An 18,242-nucleotide genomic window follows, 5' to 3' on the forward strand; every position below is an offset into this window, starting at 1 on the left:
CAACTATCTATCTATACCAAGTATTTGCTTCTAAATATTACATATTGACATTAGCAATTAATTTACAACTTACTTAGGGCAAAAATAAAACAGCTTAAATACCTCCCCTGGCAGCCCGTTAGATTCATATGCTACTGAAATATTCCAGGAATGTGCTTTGTGGTGACTTGGCTTGGCACATTATTGGCAATAATCTCAAACACTAAAATAGCTCTGCACAAGAGTAATGAAAGGCCTTGAAATATCTTTGGAAAATTAATTGAAAAACACTAAGAGGACAGTTTGTTTATTTAAAAAAAAAATGGTGTTATACTTCAGAAGGTTAAGCTAATTTTACCTGATTTAAGAGAAATTTGAGATTCAGCACAACACTGCACAGCACCAATATACCTTGATATTAAAATTGCATTTTAGGACAACAGTGAGTTTTTGTAATGTAAGCTCGTTTGAGCAGGGCCCTCCTCACCTGTTGTCTCTGTAAGTCAAATTATTATGTTACATACTACTTGTTGTGTCCTGTCCCCCCATTGTACAGCGCTACGGAATTTGATGGCGCTATATATAAAACAATAAATAATAATAATAATGCCTAGTTGCAATTATGTCTAAAGAGGGTTTCTACATGTCAGTAAATCAAAGTATATATATAAATATATATATATATATATATATATATATATACACAATATATGAGAAAAGGGCAGCCTATTGATATTGAGAGGTGATAAGGGACTAACCGGTGGAAAAGATCAATATTCTGCACTTGATAGGATAAAAGATGATCATCTTGTTGATGAATGAGTGGCATTAGCTTAATAACAGGTAATGTTTTTGCTTAACATTTTCTTAAAATCATGAATTACATTACATTACATATTATAAGTGGGAGAAGCTCACATGGATATCAATAAACATAATATAAGAGAACTCAAATATAGAATAGCAGCATTCAAAAGTGCTGCTCAATATTGTGTTAAAATGTACTATTACATGCTTTTTTTTTACTCCTAAAAGGGACTTTTTCTTCAAGTCTACAATCACATTTTCTTAGAACAAATGAAACACAGCATACTTCTGTTGCTATGTGACTTCAGCACTCAAATAATTAGGACACTGTTCTAAACTAAACCCAACTATTTGGTGCTGTATTAAAACATTATTTAATGGGATTTTACTTTTGTTCTTAATCGATTTTAAGCAATTAAAATTTTACTAGTATATTCCTCATACTGTACATTAATGTGATAAAGCTTTCACTTTTAACCCCTGGTTACATTCAGTAATAAATCACTCTCATTACATATAACGTAGGTTAATTATTGGCCCATTTAATCACGTTTAAGCTTTGGCATGCACGCCAAGGTACACAACCACGCACACTTACACTTGCAAATATTTAGTGTATGTAAAACAATTTCCTCTGCAAATCATTTAGTACCAACTACAATCCTGTTGCTTTACAAATTGTTTTAGAAAAGCTCCAGGTTGTCCTAATTCATTTTGCATCTCCTGATTTGTAACCTTTGCTTGCAAGACTAGATTGGGATGATACCATGCTATGCTATTTTGTGGGTTCAAATTTTCCATGAAGTAGCAGAAATTAATGTGTGTGGAACGTCTGTGAACGGATAAATCAATGTTTAAAATGTACTTTAATTCACAGTAGAATGTAACCTGATGAATGAAGACCACTTATGATGAGACAAGTTAATAATATATAAAATATTACTACCAAGCTGTAGCATAAAAATCCTAAAATTTTTGACAGCTTCAATTAAACTCTTCTTGCCTTCGCTGCGTGCAAGGCTGATGGAGTATACAAGTACCTTATCGGGTTACTTTTCCGATCAGACAATTCTCACCTTCCATCTTTCCTAACGTCCAACTAATTGATATCTTTTCTGAGTCATTCTTCATTTTAACATGTAGCAGTAAAATCCACATTTAATTAAAAGCAGGTCACTGTACTTAAAAAGTGTTTAAATTTACTCTGACATAATGATTTTAATGATTCAATGTAGTAAATTAAATATACAACGAACAGGAAGGCCGTTCTGGAAAAATGTAACAAAATATATATTCTTTTTACACAATGCATTTAACACTGTGACCTGTGGAGAAAAAAAAAAACTTACCGAAAAGCCATTTTGTATCAAAAACCAGTTTTATATGTGTTCATTACTCAGCGTGGTTATCACTGCGACTGCAATAAAGTATTGACAAGAATCCTTTAGTATTAGGCCTATCACTCAGCATCAAACTGTCTGAAATGTACTGTAAGTGTCAAATATATTCAAGAGAACAAGAATAAACTGCACGTTCATATTTCATTAAATCATTGTTGAAATTTCACCTTCTGAATATCTAATGATTTCTGAAGTTAGTATTTGCAAACAAATCGTAATCATGTATACATTACTTTCAACTCCTTCAGCACTTGCTGTAGGAACATTTCAAATCATTGACGTGCTCCTGATTGAAACCATATTAAATTGAGCTAATAATGTGAAGCCGGGAAATGCAACTCACCAGAGGTACTAATAATATGGAGTTTCTAAACAAGAGCATTTGTGTTGTTATGTTTTTTTAGGCTTGATGAGACTTTTACAGTGAAGGTTGCAGACTTTGGACTTGCAAGAGATGTTTACGATAAGGAGTACTACAGCGTCCACAACAAAACCGGAGCTAAACTACCAGTGAAATGGATGGCTTTGGAAAGCTTGCAAACGCAAAAGTTTACTACAAAATCTGACGTGGTAATTATATTGTTTTTCTGTTATATTTTTGGCTAGTGGTGTTACGGTTGATTGGATTGGATAATAATATGTAAGCGGGCATGCAGCTCAGTGCCACTAAAGTTTACCTGTACCCCACGACAGTGTCTCTGCAATCAGAATCAGAGCACCCCTTTTTCATAACGTAGCAGCTAATGTGCTATTAAATACAACATTTCAAATAAACTACAATAAGACGTTTATTGATAGATTTATTATTAGGTCATTGCGCTGTGTAGTATGAATGTCTTAAGACTACCCGCCCTGAATTTAGTCTGAAATGCATTTGCTTTTTATTAATCGCTCAATTATAAAGTGTTTGGAGTTCTCTTAAGTCCCATACACTGGACTGATGAATTGCATATGTGGTTTATAATATTACTACAGAACCAAAGTATAGTGCTACGGGCCCTAGGCAGTGTAATAAATCAGGGCCCCATGCTTGCAACGCCAAAGTACTTGCACATAGGATCATGCAGAACAATTAGCCCAGCTGCATGACGGAAATGACAAAACTCTATATTAAATACATAGGATTAGTACACTTGTGTGACAATCCATAATACTAATATTTGGGCCAAATCAGGTTTTCAAAATGTTATCCACAAGATCCACTTCCACGCTCTTGCCAGAATATTTATTTAGAGGCTACAATTGATATCTGTATATGCCATGAAACCAGGTAACTGACCATTAGCAAGTTATATATGTACTCTTTATTTATTTTAATTGAAGATATTTGCCCATCAGTAAGAACCATGTGCAAGGCATGTGAGTACTATAAGAAGCAGAACTTTAAAAGTTATAGAGGGTGCTACACCTCGCGGGCAAGATTGTATATGAAGCAAAAACCTTTTCTGCATCTGTGCATGTTTCGGGCTTCTGGGTCACCAACTCTGTCAACCCATATTAGATTTAACGGAGACAGATTGAAACAGACAACCTTATTTAGATCATATTGTAACAGATAATCAGAATGATAATTCCTAATGCAACCACAAAACTTAACTGTGCTTTGTTATTTTAGTTTTCGAGTTCTGTAACTCATTTGAATTTTTTATTTCAATGAAACATAAAGTAAATCAGATTGGTGGCCCAATGGATTTTATATAAACTTTTTTCCAGATATCTAGTCTGCAACATAAACATGTTTTCTTACATCTTGCTCAATGTATGCAATCCTTGAGCAGCGCTTCGAGGGTGCATATTGCTGTGCGAGATGTGTGCGGGTTGCTCATTTGGAAGCACAAATCCTGAGTCTAGAGGAGCAACTGGCAACACTGAGATCTATTGACAACTTGGAGAGGAGTCTGCTGCTCACTGAGCAAGCTCTCTCGCAGGTAGAGGTGGGGGAGGATAGTGGGATGGAGGTACAGGACAGTCAGGCAGCTAGCTGGGTTACAGTTAGAAGGCGGGGTAGGGGGAAAAGCGCCAGGGAGGCTAGTCCTGATCTAGCACACCCCAACAAGTTTGCCCGGTTGGCAGATGAGGGGGATGTTAGTTCAGAGTTAGCAGTACTGCAGCAAGTCACTGCCTCTGACCACCAGAGGGGTGTCTGCTCCAGTAAGGAGGGAAGGAAGAGCGCAGGGCAGGCCAGACAGGTGCTGGTAGTGGGGGACTCAATTATTAGGGGGACAGACAGGGCGATCTGTCACAAAGACCGGGATCGCCGAACAGTGTGTTGTCTGCCTGGCGCTCGAGTTCGGCACATCGCGGATCGGGTTGACAGATTACTGGGAGGGGCTGGAGAAGACCCAGCAGTCATGGTGCACATTGGCACCAATGACAAAGTGAGAGGGAGGCGGAGTGTCCTTAAAAATGATTTCAGGGACTTAGGTAGCAAGCTTAAGGCAAGGACCTCCAAGGTAGTATTTTCTGAAATATTACCTGTACCACGTGCCACACCAGAGAGGCAGCGGGAGATTAGGGAGCTAAACAAGTGGCTCAGAAGCTGGTGTAGGAAGGAGGGGTTTGGGTTCATGGAGAACTGGGCCGACTTCTCTGTCGGATACAGGCTCTACGGTAGGGACGGGCTGCACCTCAATGGGGAGGGTGCAGCTGTGCTTGGGGAGAAGATGGTCAGAAGGGTGGAGGAGTGTTTAAACTAGGGAAAGGGGGGGAGGGAAACTACAATATAGAAGGGGAAGATAGTGTAGATAGAGAGCTGGGGCTTATAAATGTACCTGGGGGTGGAGCAGAGGGAGGGGTTAGAATAGTTAATAGGGATAGGCTTCATAGGGAAAAAAACCATACACCTCTAAATTGTATGCTTACTAATGCCAGAAGTCTGACCAATAAAACTGACGAACTGGAGTTAATAATGTCTGAAGAAAATTATGACATAGTGGGTATAACAGAGACATGGTTGGATGATAGCTATGACTGGGCGGTTAACATACAGGGGTATAGTCTATTCAGGAAGGATCGGAAAAAACGAAAAGGGGGAGGAGTTTGCCTTTATGTAAAGTCCAGCCTAAAGGCCACACTGCGGGAGAATATATGTGAGGGAAATGATAATGTGGAGTCATTATGGGTAGAAATATATGGAAAGAAAAATAATAAAATACTGATCGGGGTTTGCTATAAGCCACCAAATATAATGGAAGCAGCAGAAGATCAATTATTAAAGCAAATAAACAAGGCAGCTAATCACAATGAGGTGGTTATTATGGGGGACTTTAACTATCCCGACATAAACTGGGAAACCGAGACCTGTGAATCTCATAAAGGAAACCGGTTTCTGACTATAAGTAAGGATAATTATCTGTCCCAAATGGTACAGGACCCGACCAGAGGGGGCGCCCTACTGGACTTAATATTAACCAACAGACCTGACAGAGTAACTAATGTGCAGGTCAGGGGACATCTAGGAAATAGTGATCACAATATGATGCATTATAACTTGTCCTTCAATAAGGGAACTCTTAGAGGAGCCACAAGAACTATGCACTTTAGGAGGGCAAAGTTTGATCAACTAAGAGAAGCCCTTAACACTGTAAATTGGGAAAATGTCCTCAAAAACAAGAGTACAGACACTCAATGGGAGATTTTTAAGAATATCTTAAATTCTCACTGTGAAAGGTACATACCGTATGGGAATAAAAGAGTCAGGAACAAGAGAAAACCAATGTGGATAAATAAAAATGTAAAGGGGGCAATAAATGGCAAAAAAAAGGCATTTAAGCTACTAAAACAGGAAGGCAGTGAGGAAGCACTAAAAAGCTATCGGGAAAAAAATAAAATATGTAAAAATCAGATAAAAGCAGCAAAATTGGAGACAGAAAGACTCATTGCCAAAGAGAGTAAAACAAACCCCAAAATGTTCCTTAACTATATAAATAGTAAAAAGGTTAACAATGAAAGCGTTGGCCCCTTAAAAAGTAATGAGGGAGAAGTTATAGACGGGGATCAGGAAAAAGCTAATCTATTAAATATATTCTTCTCTGCTGTATTCACAGAGGAAAATGAAATGCCAGGTAATATACAGCAGGATGAGATAAATGCCCCAGTACATGTCGCCTGTCTAACCCAGGAAGAAGTGCAGTGCCGCCTAAAAAAAATCAAAATAGACAAATCACCAGGTCCAGATGGTATTCACCCCCGCGTTCTAAGGGAGTTAAGTAATGTAATAGACAGACCCCTATTTCTAATATTCAAGGACTCTATAGTGACAGGGTCTGTTCCCCAGGACTGGCGCATAGCAAATGTTGTGCCAATATTCAAAAAGGGGACAAAAAGTGACCCGGGGAATTATAGGCCTGTTAGTTTAACTTCTGTTGTGTGTAAACTGTTTGAGGGTTTCCTAAGAGATGCTATTTTGGAGTATCTCAATGAAAATAAGTGTATGACTCCATATCAGCATGGGTTTACAAGGGATCGGTCCTGTCAAACTAACCTGATCAGCTTTTATGAGGAGGTGAGCTCAAGACTGGATCGGGGTGAATCGCTGGATGTCGTATATCTTGATTTTTCCAAAGCATTGGATACGGTGCCACATAAAAGGCTCGTACATAAAATGAGAATGCTTGGGCTGGGGGAGAATGTGTGTATGTGGGTAAGTAACTGGCTCAGTGATAGGAAACAGAGGGTGGTTATTAATGGTACATACTCTGAGTGGGTGACTGTTGCTAGTGGGGTACCACAGGGGTCAGTTTTGGGTCCTATTCTTTTTAATATATTTATTAATGACCTTGTAGAGGGATTGCATAGTAAAGTATCAATCTTTGCAGACGATACTAAGCTCTGTAACGTGGTTAACACAATAGAGGACAGCGCACGATTACAAATGGATCTGCATAGGTTGGAGGCTTGGGCTGGGATGTGGCAGATGAGGTTCAACACAGATAAATGTAAGGTTATGCACATGGGGAAGAAAAATCCAGGCTGGGAATATGTATTAAATGGGAAAACACTGAGGACGACTGACATGGAAAAGGACTTAGGAGTTTTAGTTAACAGTAAATTTACCTGTAGCGACCAGTGTCAGGCAGCTGCTGCTAAGGCAAATAAAATCATGGGGTGCATCAAAAGGGGCATAGATGCCCACGACAAGGAAATAATTCTACCCCTGTACAAGTCACTAGTCAGACCACACATGGAATACTGTGTACAGTACTGGGCACCAGTGTACAAGAAAGATATAGTGGAGCTGGAGAGGGTTCAAAGACGGGCAACCAGAGTAATAAGGGGAATGGGAGGACTACAGTACCCAGAAAGATTATCAGAATTGGGGTTATTTAGTTTGGAAAAAAGACGGCTTAGGGGGGACTTAATAACTATGTATAAATATATAAGGGGACAGTACAGAGATCACTCCCAGGACCTATTTATACCCAGGACTGTATCTATAACAAGGGGACATCCTCTACGGCTGGAGGAAAGAAGGTTTCTACACCAGCACAGACGGGGGTTCTTTACAGTAAGAGCGGTGAGATTATGGAACTCTCTGCCAGAGGAAGTGGTGATGGTAAACTCAATAAAAGAGTTCAAAAGGAGCCTGGACGTGTTTCTTGAAAGCAATAATATTACAAGTTATGGATATTAGATTAATAGGGACAGAACGTTGATCCAGGGATTTATTCTGATTGCCATATTTGGAGTCGGGAAGGAATTTTCCCCCTGGTATGGGGCAATTGGCATCTGCTTCATAAGGGTTTTTTGCCTTCCTCTGGATCAACACAGTAGGGACACAATATGTATATAGGTTGAACTTGATGGACTTTGGTCTTTTTTCAACCTTATGAACTATGTTACCTATAGCTTTGTTCATTATAACAAAAACAGAAATGTTTTTCTATGGCAGCTGGGTAATTTAGTTGTATAACTAGTTCTGTAATTTTTTTTTGAAGATAACAAAGCCAATCATACTTTTAGGAGTGTTTAGCTGCTTTCACAACACTCTGGGGCAATCTTACTTAACTGTGCCTCACCCAAGGTGTGCCCTGATCATTGGCCAACATGTGCAGATGGCAAGCACATGCGTAGTAAATCCAAGGAAGAACAGAAGTGCCTACAATATGCAATGTTTTGGGAAATACCTTATAATTGCCAAGCAAGACCTAATCAGACAATACTAATATGAAACAATATGACATTTAACAAATCTTCCAATGATTCTTGAAATCATTCTATGAAAAACTTCATAGTTCTTCAAGAAACCTCTCTATTATTTGAATAGTTTACTTGACATCTTCCTGGAGACCTGGTCTCCTTCTCATTTCCAGGATCTCACCACAGAATTCATTAAAGCCCACATGGATACCACTCTGAACAGAGAACAGAATCAGCCCTCTCTTTGGTGTCTCTCCTGATTATTCACAGTATAACTCCCAAGCGTAATGATATATTTAAAAAAAAAAAATGAATTTGAAAATCTATGCTATTTTAACCTAAACATTGTAGGTCAGTCAACTTTGGGATTTTGCCCTGTAAAGAAATTTAGACGAAACATCTGGACACCATATTAATATGTTCGCAAAGAGCAGGTCAAACTTCGTATACGCGTCATGTTCCCATAAGGCAGCTTTGTTAAATTAGTATGAACGTAAAGGTCCAAGAATATATTTGAGCGCAGTTCAATCATTCCTAAGATAGGAAATGGATTTTGTAAGATGCCGGAACCTAGAATAAAACACACCAGATCAGTCTGATTATTAGATAGGAATATTGCTGCACACATGGCAAAGAAATAAGGCTCCAGTTGTTAGAGGAACCTTTCTCCGATTAAACTCCTGCTGGCCAGGATTGTCAGATGATATAGGTAGATGGGAGAAATCCTTCTTTTTTCATTTCTACATAATATTTTTCTTCTATTCAAAATATCCACATTAAATATACTTTCCATCACATCATCAGACTTGTTAAACAAATGTATTTATTTTATGTTTTAACAAAAAAAAAGCTTAGCAGCATGGCTATCACACTACTTTTATAGTTGGCTATAAATATGTACCAATTATGCTTAGACACTTTTAACTAAAGTGTTGCATTATTGATTATTGCATTTTTGGTGACAGGGTCACTTTAATGGTTTCTACCAATGTACCCTATGCTTCCCATTTGTAAAAGCTGTATAAAACTATATTGAACAATCCATTTGCTCTTAAGTTCATTAATCATATTTGTTTTTGTTGAATACATTATTAGTCTTTTTTTTTTAATTGGAAAAAGCAAACTCCTGCTCCAAGTCAAATGTTTATTAAGAAGGCATGAAATATTATTTCACAAGGTGCACTGTGTAGTCTACTCCTCTTTATTGTGCTACAGGCAGTTTTAGATTTAAAGTTCTCTTTTTTTTTTCTAAACACGCTCTTTCTTTCTTACGTCTCACAGTATAAGCTGTGTGAGGCTTATATTGTCATGTGTTATGGTAGCGACAGTGCACGAGTTCCATGGTTCCCTTACAAAACGTGATGTGGGCATTCCACCTTAGACCCATGTGTACATTCTGCACTTTATTGCTTTTCACTTGGCTCCAAGCTAGATTCCATCCTGATTGAAGGTTGTAAGCAACACGGGTGGGATATGAGAAATGTCACTCCAATAACTGAACTGTAGTAAGTGGCTTCTACTTTAGATTCCATGAAAATAAAATAAAACCATTAGGCACTGGTTCTTTAACAGATAAGAATAGCCTCCACATTGCCTCCCAGAAGGTATGCCATTGAATTGTGTGTGTATATATATATATATAAAACATAAGTCCAGCTCAGGGAACCCCATTTTTTGTTTAACTTTCACAAACAAAAAAACTCACCGAATATAATCTCAGAAGGCATTGAGATCAACTTGTAGCAAGCAAGTGCACTTCAGTCTTGTCAACAATTAGTTGAACTGATGGCTCGATTTTTTTTGTGAATATTCCTCTTTATCACTATAAAAATCTGTCTTGTTTCCAAACTAAAATATGCAAATAAGAATAGTTTGTGAAGAATGCTTGACTTTTCCTTAGAGATAAAAAGCAATTGATATGCGCTCATTCCACACAGAAACAGTCTTAGAGTACAAGAAAAACAGAGGTTATTTAGCGATGTTCCTCTTCACATAACTGACATTTAATAGAAAATGATGTCATGAATATAATGTAATTTAAAGAGCTGAGAATTATGTAATTAAGGAGCATGTGCACAGAAACAGTAGGTTCCTTTTCTTGTGCTGTATTTTTAGCATATGAGTTAGAACTTTATAGTATAGAATTTATACTATATAGTATACTTTTGGTCTTTTTGTATTTGGACAATTAATTTAATTTCCTGCCCAGTCGTATTTGGATGAAAATGGGGGGCTTTTTACATTGGGAACCTAAATTCATTGACGTTTGCTCTCTTGTGGTCTATCATGCTTTCTCACACTGAAACCTACTCTCTCTCACGCTTTTTCAGAGTGAATAAGAGTATGAGAGTGAGGGAAAGTTAACTGAAAATTCTGAGCTCTTTGCTTCGTTTTAGTTTTCTTTGTTGAGGGAACCTCCTCATTTTCGAGGATTTGAACAATTTGGCGAAATATGCAGATTTTGTTAGATTTTCAATTCATACGAATCTGAATGCACAAGTCTATAGTATACACGTTTTTGGTATGATTTGATACTGAGAGAGGTCAGATTCAATATCATAAAAAAAGATTTAGGCATCAGAGTACTAATGGCAATGAACTATGTTTATTTTAAGTGGTCGTTCGGGATACTGTTATGGGAACTCATGACAAGAGGAGCACCACCATACCCTGATGTGAACTCCTTTGACATAACTATCTACTTGCTACAAGGACGTAGACTACTACAGCCTGAATACTGCCCTGATCCACTGTGAGTATCTGCTTATTGTTTGTTTTTTTCTCAAATGAAATGAATGCAAATTTAAACTGCATCAGTTAAGTGCAATCAGGGCATTTTTTCCTCTGTTTTTGTTTTATTGCAGCTTAATGTATAAGAAGGTCTTTTCTATACTATAAGCCATAGCTCTTCAATTTTGGTCTCCAGAAACCCAAGCAGTGAACAACTTCATCTCTTCAGATTGATTATGTAGTGTATAATTACAGAACCACTGAGCTCCAGATATGACAGGCAGAAATCCACTGATTTGCGCTGTTGTTCTGTGTGCAGTTGAATCTCATTAAAAATTCCATTTAAAATGAAAGCCTTTTGTGTATAGAACACCCTAAAATATACCACATGGGTTATTTTGTTGTCTGTCCTTGTTTTTTGTTCATAATCCCCTTTAGAAAAAATATCCTTACCTCCCCTTCAGAGATTGGGAAACGGTGGGAGAAAGTGTATATGTGTGTATATATATATATAGAGAGAGAGAGAGAGTTTTCAGCTATATATATTGGAATTCTCCTAGCTGAACACTAGCCTATTCTTCATCTAACAGATGTTACCTAGAACTATTATTTACCCTGCGTTAGAAAAGCTGCTATATTTTCACTTACTATAAGTAGATAGAGGGAAGCCAAACAAAACATTTCAAAATGTGTGCTATATATTGCAATAATTATCATATATATACAAAAATATTTTTGAAGTCTTGGCAAATCCTTGTCTTCTTTTTCAACATAATTAATTACTTTCCTGAAAACAGGTTTGAAGTAATGCTGAAATGCTGGCATCCGAAACCAGAACTACGTCCAACGTTTTCTGAACTGGTCTCAAGAATTTCTTCTATCTTCTCCACTTTCATAGGGGAACATTACGTTCTTGTTAATACCACATATGTCAACATAAAATGCACAGCTCCCTATCCCTCCCTTCTGTCCTCAGAAGATAACATGGATTTCAACGTGGAAACGTGACCAAATATTACTACCATTATTCAAATCGAAACCTTTTGTTATTCTGGTTTTTACATTTAATTTTTTTATTGCACTAGAAAAGAACTTTGCAAGTTTCTTGTTGCAGCTACAAATTGCTGTAGAAGAAATGGTACGAGATTTCTTTCTTTTATTTTGTGATGGAGGAGAAAACTTATGGAAATACAGCATGTATTGGATTTCAGGCTACTTTTTATGGGTTTAACTTGCTTATATGAACATGCTTTCTTTAAGCGCATTTATAAGAAATGTACCCATGCACTGTGGAAAGTGGCTTGTGTTATCCTAATGGTCAAATGTACCGACTCCTGCTATTCATATTTTTCTTTCCTAATTAATGTGACGTCTCTGCCTGCTGTATTAATTTCTGTGTTACATAGCACTTTTAATTAGGCAAATATTGCCTATGTTTAAACCAGAAGTAAAATTATTTTTGGGGACAGTTCTGCTGTAAGGACTCTTCTAAATATATTCACAAACTGTTTTGTCCATTGTGGGCAAGTAAGACACTAGTACCATGTTTATAGTGTTTTACAGGCCGAAAACTCTGATGTGTTGCACAGAGGTACATATATAAGGTCAGGGAAGGAGGCAAGCACACTGGCATAGTATGAACACCTGACCATTCTAGCGAACCATGTGTAAATGAACAAATTTTCTTCTTACTCAAACTCTGCCGTCCTGGATGGAAATAAAACAATACTGGATAATGCACTTTCCTGCAAGTCATATCTGGCCATTAACTATCTCTTATATTGGCCACTCCAACACTTTAGTAATCTTTCCAAAGTGAGTCAAGACAGTGACTGGAAATAAAACGCTTGTTCCTGTGGAATTTTTTCACTTAAATGTGTACAGTTTTCTTTGTCGTAGGATGTTACTGGATTTGTTGAGTTAATGTATGGCATTTAAAAGTTTTATATTTTTATAAATAAATGTTTATTTTTAATGCTATGTTCAACATTTCTTTAATGTGTAATTGTTATATATGGTGGAAATGTATCTTTCATTTTGATCTTACATGTGTTAATAAAGTTTAAAAAACAATATGATGTGTTGTAATAATACAAAAGGAAAAGGCACGGTAAAATGGCATTAATTCCCAAAGTGTAAAGAAAATGCTGTTGCAAATGTGTTATTATTTTTACTGTTGATTTGTGCCAGCCTATAGTAGCTACACACATGGTTGTCTACAGGTTGTGCAAAATGGGTAATCAGCCCCCTTTTTTTGCTTCATCAGCATTGAATATAAGAAAAAAGAAATCAATAAAAGTAGAGATAGATGGGAAGTGTAAAAAGAAGGGGAAATAATATATTTTACCATTTTCACATTCAATGCTACTAAACAAAAGCACACATTTTAGTATACATGCCTAATATTAAAGAAAAATACATAATGGTATTCTCACGCTCTGATGTATTTGGATTATTAAATCCTAACCCACTCATCGAATTACCCTGCGTTATAATTGTTAAGCGTTCAGCAAATTCAGGTTGTATTGATTTTGTATGGCGATATGTACATTCAAAAGGAAGGTCAAAAGGAATATGCTTACGGAATAAATACTAATTTTCTGCGATGACTTCTTTTAGTGCCTCTAATGATTGCTTTTCTGGGATGTAGAAACAAGTTTGAGCATTTTTTGTTGAACATACCAACACATTAAATATGATAAACATTTTGAAATTTCATATAGCTCACATAATTCGTGTGACGGAGAGTGCATCTTTTAGCACCGCAATAAATATGGCTAATTAGTTTTGCAAGATGCTCAATAAAGTGTTTTCTTCGGAGTAAGCATGCAATTTGTTCTAAGAGAAAGTGTGCTAAAAGACTGTAAACCAAGATTCAGTCTGCTGAAATTCTGCATTTGTGTTTCATTTTTCTTAAGGGCAAACTATGCAGTTATGAAGAATGGATCTTAGTTATAGAAAGGGTACAGAATAGCATGCAATCCACCTGTATTTCCTTACTTGTATATATGCAAGAATGCATGCTGCTCTGTCCACCTGTAACACCAGGAATTTGGAGAGTCAGCATGTTTACCTGTGCAATAGCCTATTTCATATTGTTACAGGGCTTGCTGATATGGTATTAATTCTATGAAAAAGATGTGGGAATCTAAAAAATACTACTAAACATTTAGATAACTGCCCTTAAGCTATTAACTACTAGAAATTAAAAAAAAAAATGTTTTACACCATATATTCAAGCATAGTCTCATAACTAAGGTAAGAAATTACAAGGTTGCTGGGAAATTCCTAGGATGCCACCAAGTTATTTACCCAAAGTCCAGAAATGAGGCAAAATGGAAACAATCATTACTGTGGAGATTCACATTTAACTTCAATAAGATTGCAGTAAGACCATGGATTAGAGAACACTAATAAAATGTAGATAGCAGGGTATATAACAATAATAGGTCCATAAAGACAACCATCCCGCCATCAGCAGGAACTCCCCCGACGTCAGGGGAACTCCCACCGACCTCACGGGACTGCCCACTGACGTCAGTGGGCATTCCTGGCCGCTTCCCGCAAGGTAAAGTTCCGGGTAGCCGGAGCCCAGAAGTTCCCATGTATGTTTATGCCTACCCAATGCATGTTTTAATTCCCTCATTGTATTAGCCTCTAACACCTCCGATGTTCCAGATTTTGTAAGGCTTACTGACCTGCAGTTGCCCAACACTTCCCTACTGTCTTTCTTGTGAAAGACACAAGCCATGCATTACGATTTCTGTCTAAAGCTATTATTATTTTTTATTGTTTTATATAGCACCATCAGATTCAGCAGCGCTGTACAATGGGTAAACAGGACATGACGAGTAGTGCATAACAGAACAATTTGACTTACAGAAACAGGAGATAAAGCGGGCCCTGTTCAAACAGGCTTACAATCTAGAGCATGACAGTATCTTTACACACACTATCCCTTAGTGAAGAAGTCTTTTGTTTCTTTTACTGACCTTTTATCACATTCACTTCTGTGATTCAGAGCTATGTTCCGCATGATGGCCTTCAAGTACAGTTTAACAATGTTTGGCAGGAGCGGACACATTACTCACGTTACATTAATTATATTGTCAGTAAACTTCAGCTGGATCAAAGTCATTGAGCACTGAGGAAGGAGCCATGATTCTTGGACAAGTAATGCAGCTGTGTCAGAAAGTTGAAGCTTCATTCATGCTTTGGCACTTACTGTACCCAGGAGTTGAGCAATGAAATCATTCAGAGCATTAAACCACTAACACCAAGTATAGCAGTGGTTGTTTTATTACATGTTGAAGATGGAACTGTCATCACCATTAAATTTACCCTTACTTACATGTCAATCCAACCTTATTTATCATGACATCCTATTCTGTACCAGGTAGATCTTCACATAATCTTATGATCTGCTGTATTTTTGGAATCAAGTTATACATGTGACTGAACCTGCTAGTCTTATTTCCTGACACTCCTCAATAACCCTTGTCCTAAGGAATGCATTATTGGGTGCATAACCATTCAAATCAATTTAACCCAAATTAAATTGATTATATATTATGATTGGGTTGGTTTTCTAGAGAATTTCTAGGGATAGTGGAACCGAAATGACAAACAGAACTCCTCATGTTCGCAAGGATAAGGAATTTCCATTAGCTTCATGCAGGATGGAAGAATTTGTCCCTACCCCCTGGAAAATCAAAGAGGCCCCATGGAGCAGCGGCATTGGGGGAGAAAAACAGTATACTGTTTAGAGTAGGTTAACTAGACATAGAGAGCAGAAAAAAACTAATTGAAGTAAGGGGAGTGCAGCAGAGTGGTTAGGTCTGCTTCCTTCATCTCCCTCTAGCTGGTCCCCTCTCCTTCACTCTGGCAGCTGCTCCTTCAGAGGAACAGATTCCCTACCTGGGCAGAGACACAGTTTGCATGCTGCAGACACAAGGTAGTTTATTCCAAACATGTATTACAGCTAGGGTTAGTTAATACTTCAGCTGTTGAGACTACATTTCCCATGCGTTAAGCTGCTGTGGGATCCAATTCTACAATACAAACACAAATGTTGACTGCACTACAATAATATTCAGCCAGCCATATTGCTGAACTTCATGGGAATTGTAGACTTGTGGTGGCCTACATTATACACTAACTTTTTTTTTGACTGCAGCTCCTTTGATATACAGTCAGTCATTTTTAGCTGAATACCATAAGAATTGTAGACTGGGGCAGTTGTGGCTAATTTTTATCACCCCAGGTATTCTAAAACTAAAGTTCTCATGTTGGGCAGGTACATGCTGGTCTGTTAGCTCCTGCTATCATGGTCATATACGTTTTCCTATTAATGGGTAACTAACATTTGCAAAAGGCAAACGGCAACATATTATATTTGGTTGCTCTGCCTTACTAGCATTAACAAAATGACGGGTAATATGATTAAAGGGACAGTAATGCACCAGGAAGACATGTCAGTCATTCTAGATGGAAACTGCATAACATTGTCAAGAAAGTATTTTCCTTGCAGAAGCTCGAGTGCTTGAATAAGTTTCATACTGGCACTCACAGACAATAAGTTATTCCTATAGTATTACATAACCGCTGTCGCCAGTTGAATAATAGGTGTAGGGGAAATGGGTAAACTGAGACAGGGCTTTGAAATTATTTCTGTTTTTCTTTAAACACAGCCCACACCTTTTATTTCATAATAAGAAATGAATAGTGGCTTAAAAAAACGTTAGTAAATTACTATTGAACTTTTTGAATGTACCTATGAAATAGGAAACCATATTCTTTAAGAAAATCAATGCTGTGCTAAATTGTTTTTTTTTAAATTCAGAAAGAGAGTGAATAAGGAGTACTCAATGTTAATGCATTCTCGACTTTAATTGAAATATTAATACAGTTTCATGTTACAGTATGTTGTTCAAAGGCTGTAAAGCGACTCTTTTTCTAGTTCAGTAGTGCAAGGTTTGAAATCCTATTTTTAGCTGTCTGCTTTTGAGTTTGGATATTTAACATTAAAGGAACAGTAATACTTCATAATATAGACCAACATTTAATCATATATCAATAAACAGTGCTGTGAAAAGAATTTGCCCCTTCCTGATTTCTTCATTTTTTTTATTTTTTTGTCACATTTAAAAGTTTCAGATAATCCAACTAATTTTAAGATAAGACAAGATGAATAAACACAGAATGCAGCTGTTAAATGATTATGTCATCTATGTGAAAAATGTATTGCCCCTAAACGTAAGAACTGGTTGTGCCACTCTTAACGGCAACAACTCCAATCATGTGTTTGTGATAACTGGCAATGAGTTTTTTAAGTCTTTTTAAGGTCATGCCACTGCACCTCAATCGGATTCAAGTCAGAACTTTGACTATGCCGCTGCAAAACCTTAATTTTGTTTCTTTTGAGCCATTCAGAGGTGGACTTGCTTGTGTGCTTCAGATCATTATCTCACCTCATAACGCAACTGTGTTTGAGCTTTAGGTCAGAACTGATGGCCAGACATTCTCCTTCTAGATTATCTGGTAGAGAATTCATTGTTCCATCAATTATTGCAAGTCGTCCAGGTCCTGAAGCAGCAAAGCAGCCCCAGACCATTACACTACCACCACTGTGTTGTTATGATGTTCTTATTGTGGAATTGTGTGTTAGCTTTACACCAGCTGTAACAGGACCCATATCTTCCAAAAAGTTCAGTTTTAACTCATCAGTCCACAGAATATTATCCCAAACATGTTGGTTGTCATCAAGATGTTTTTTGGCAAATGTGAGATGAGCCTTTGTGTTCTGTTATGGTCAGCAGTCAGGGCCGGCCCGACAATGGAGCCGAGTGGGGCAGCCGCTCCAGGCGGCACTTTGCCGCCCCAAGCCATTTTTATTTTTTTTCCCGCTTACCAAGCTGTCAGTACCCGCTCGGTGCCCCTCTCTCCTCTGCGGCGAGTCTTCCTGTTCGGTGTCGGTGCTGGCTTGTAATGCTGAGTGCCGGAAGATTTCCGGCGCTCAGCATTACAAGCCGGCACCGAGACTGAACAGGGAGATTCGCCGCAGGACTGCTGAAAGGTAAGTACAAGGTGGGGGAGGAAGGGTAGATAATATGGGGGGGGGGGGATAATGGGGGGGGGCGGCAGGGACTGAGGGAGAGGAAGGGTAAAAAAAGGGGGGGGCAGCATTTT

General features: G+C 37.7%; 1 protein-coding gene across 1 annotated transcript in view; it reads left to right on the plus strand.

Annotated features, from left to right (window-relative positions):
* The window catches only part of LOC149302799 (hepatocyte growth factor receptor-like), a 55,823-nt gene extending 43,761 nt beyond the window's left edge, over window positions 1-12,062 (plus strand). Inside the window, exons 18-20 of the mRNA XM_089481989.1 lie at window positions 2,591-2,756; window positions 10,940-11,076; window positions 11,852-12,062. Of these exons, the coding sequence (XP_089338115.1) occupies window positions 2,591-2,756; window positions 10,940-11,076; window positions 11,852-12,062 (514 nt within the window). The remainder of the gene's footprint in view (window positions 1-2,590; window positions 2,757-10,939; window positions 11,077-11,851) is intronic.
* The last annotated feature ends 6,180 nt before the right edge of the window (window positions 12,063-18,242 follow it).

Source organism: Sceloporus occidentalis, unplaced genomic scaffold, assembly GCF_023333645.1.
Source record: "Sceloporus occidentalis isolate IW3139 unplaced genomic scaffold, rSceOcc1.0.p SCAF_17, whole genome shotgun sequence".
Lineage (NCBI taxonomy): Eukaryota > Metazoa > Chordata > Lepidosauria > Squamata > Phrynosomatidae > Sceloporus > Sceloporus occidentalis.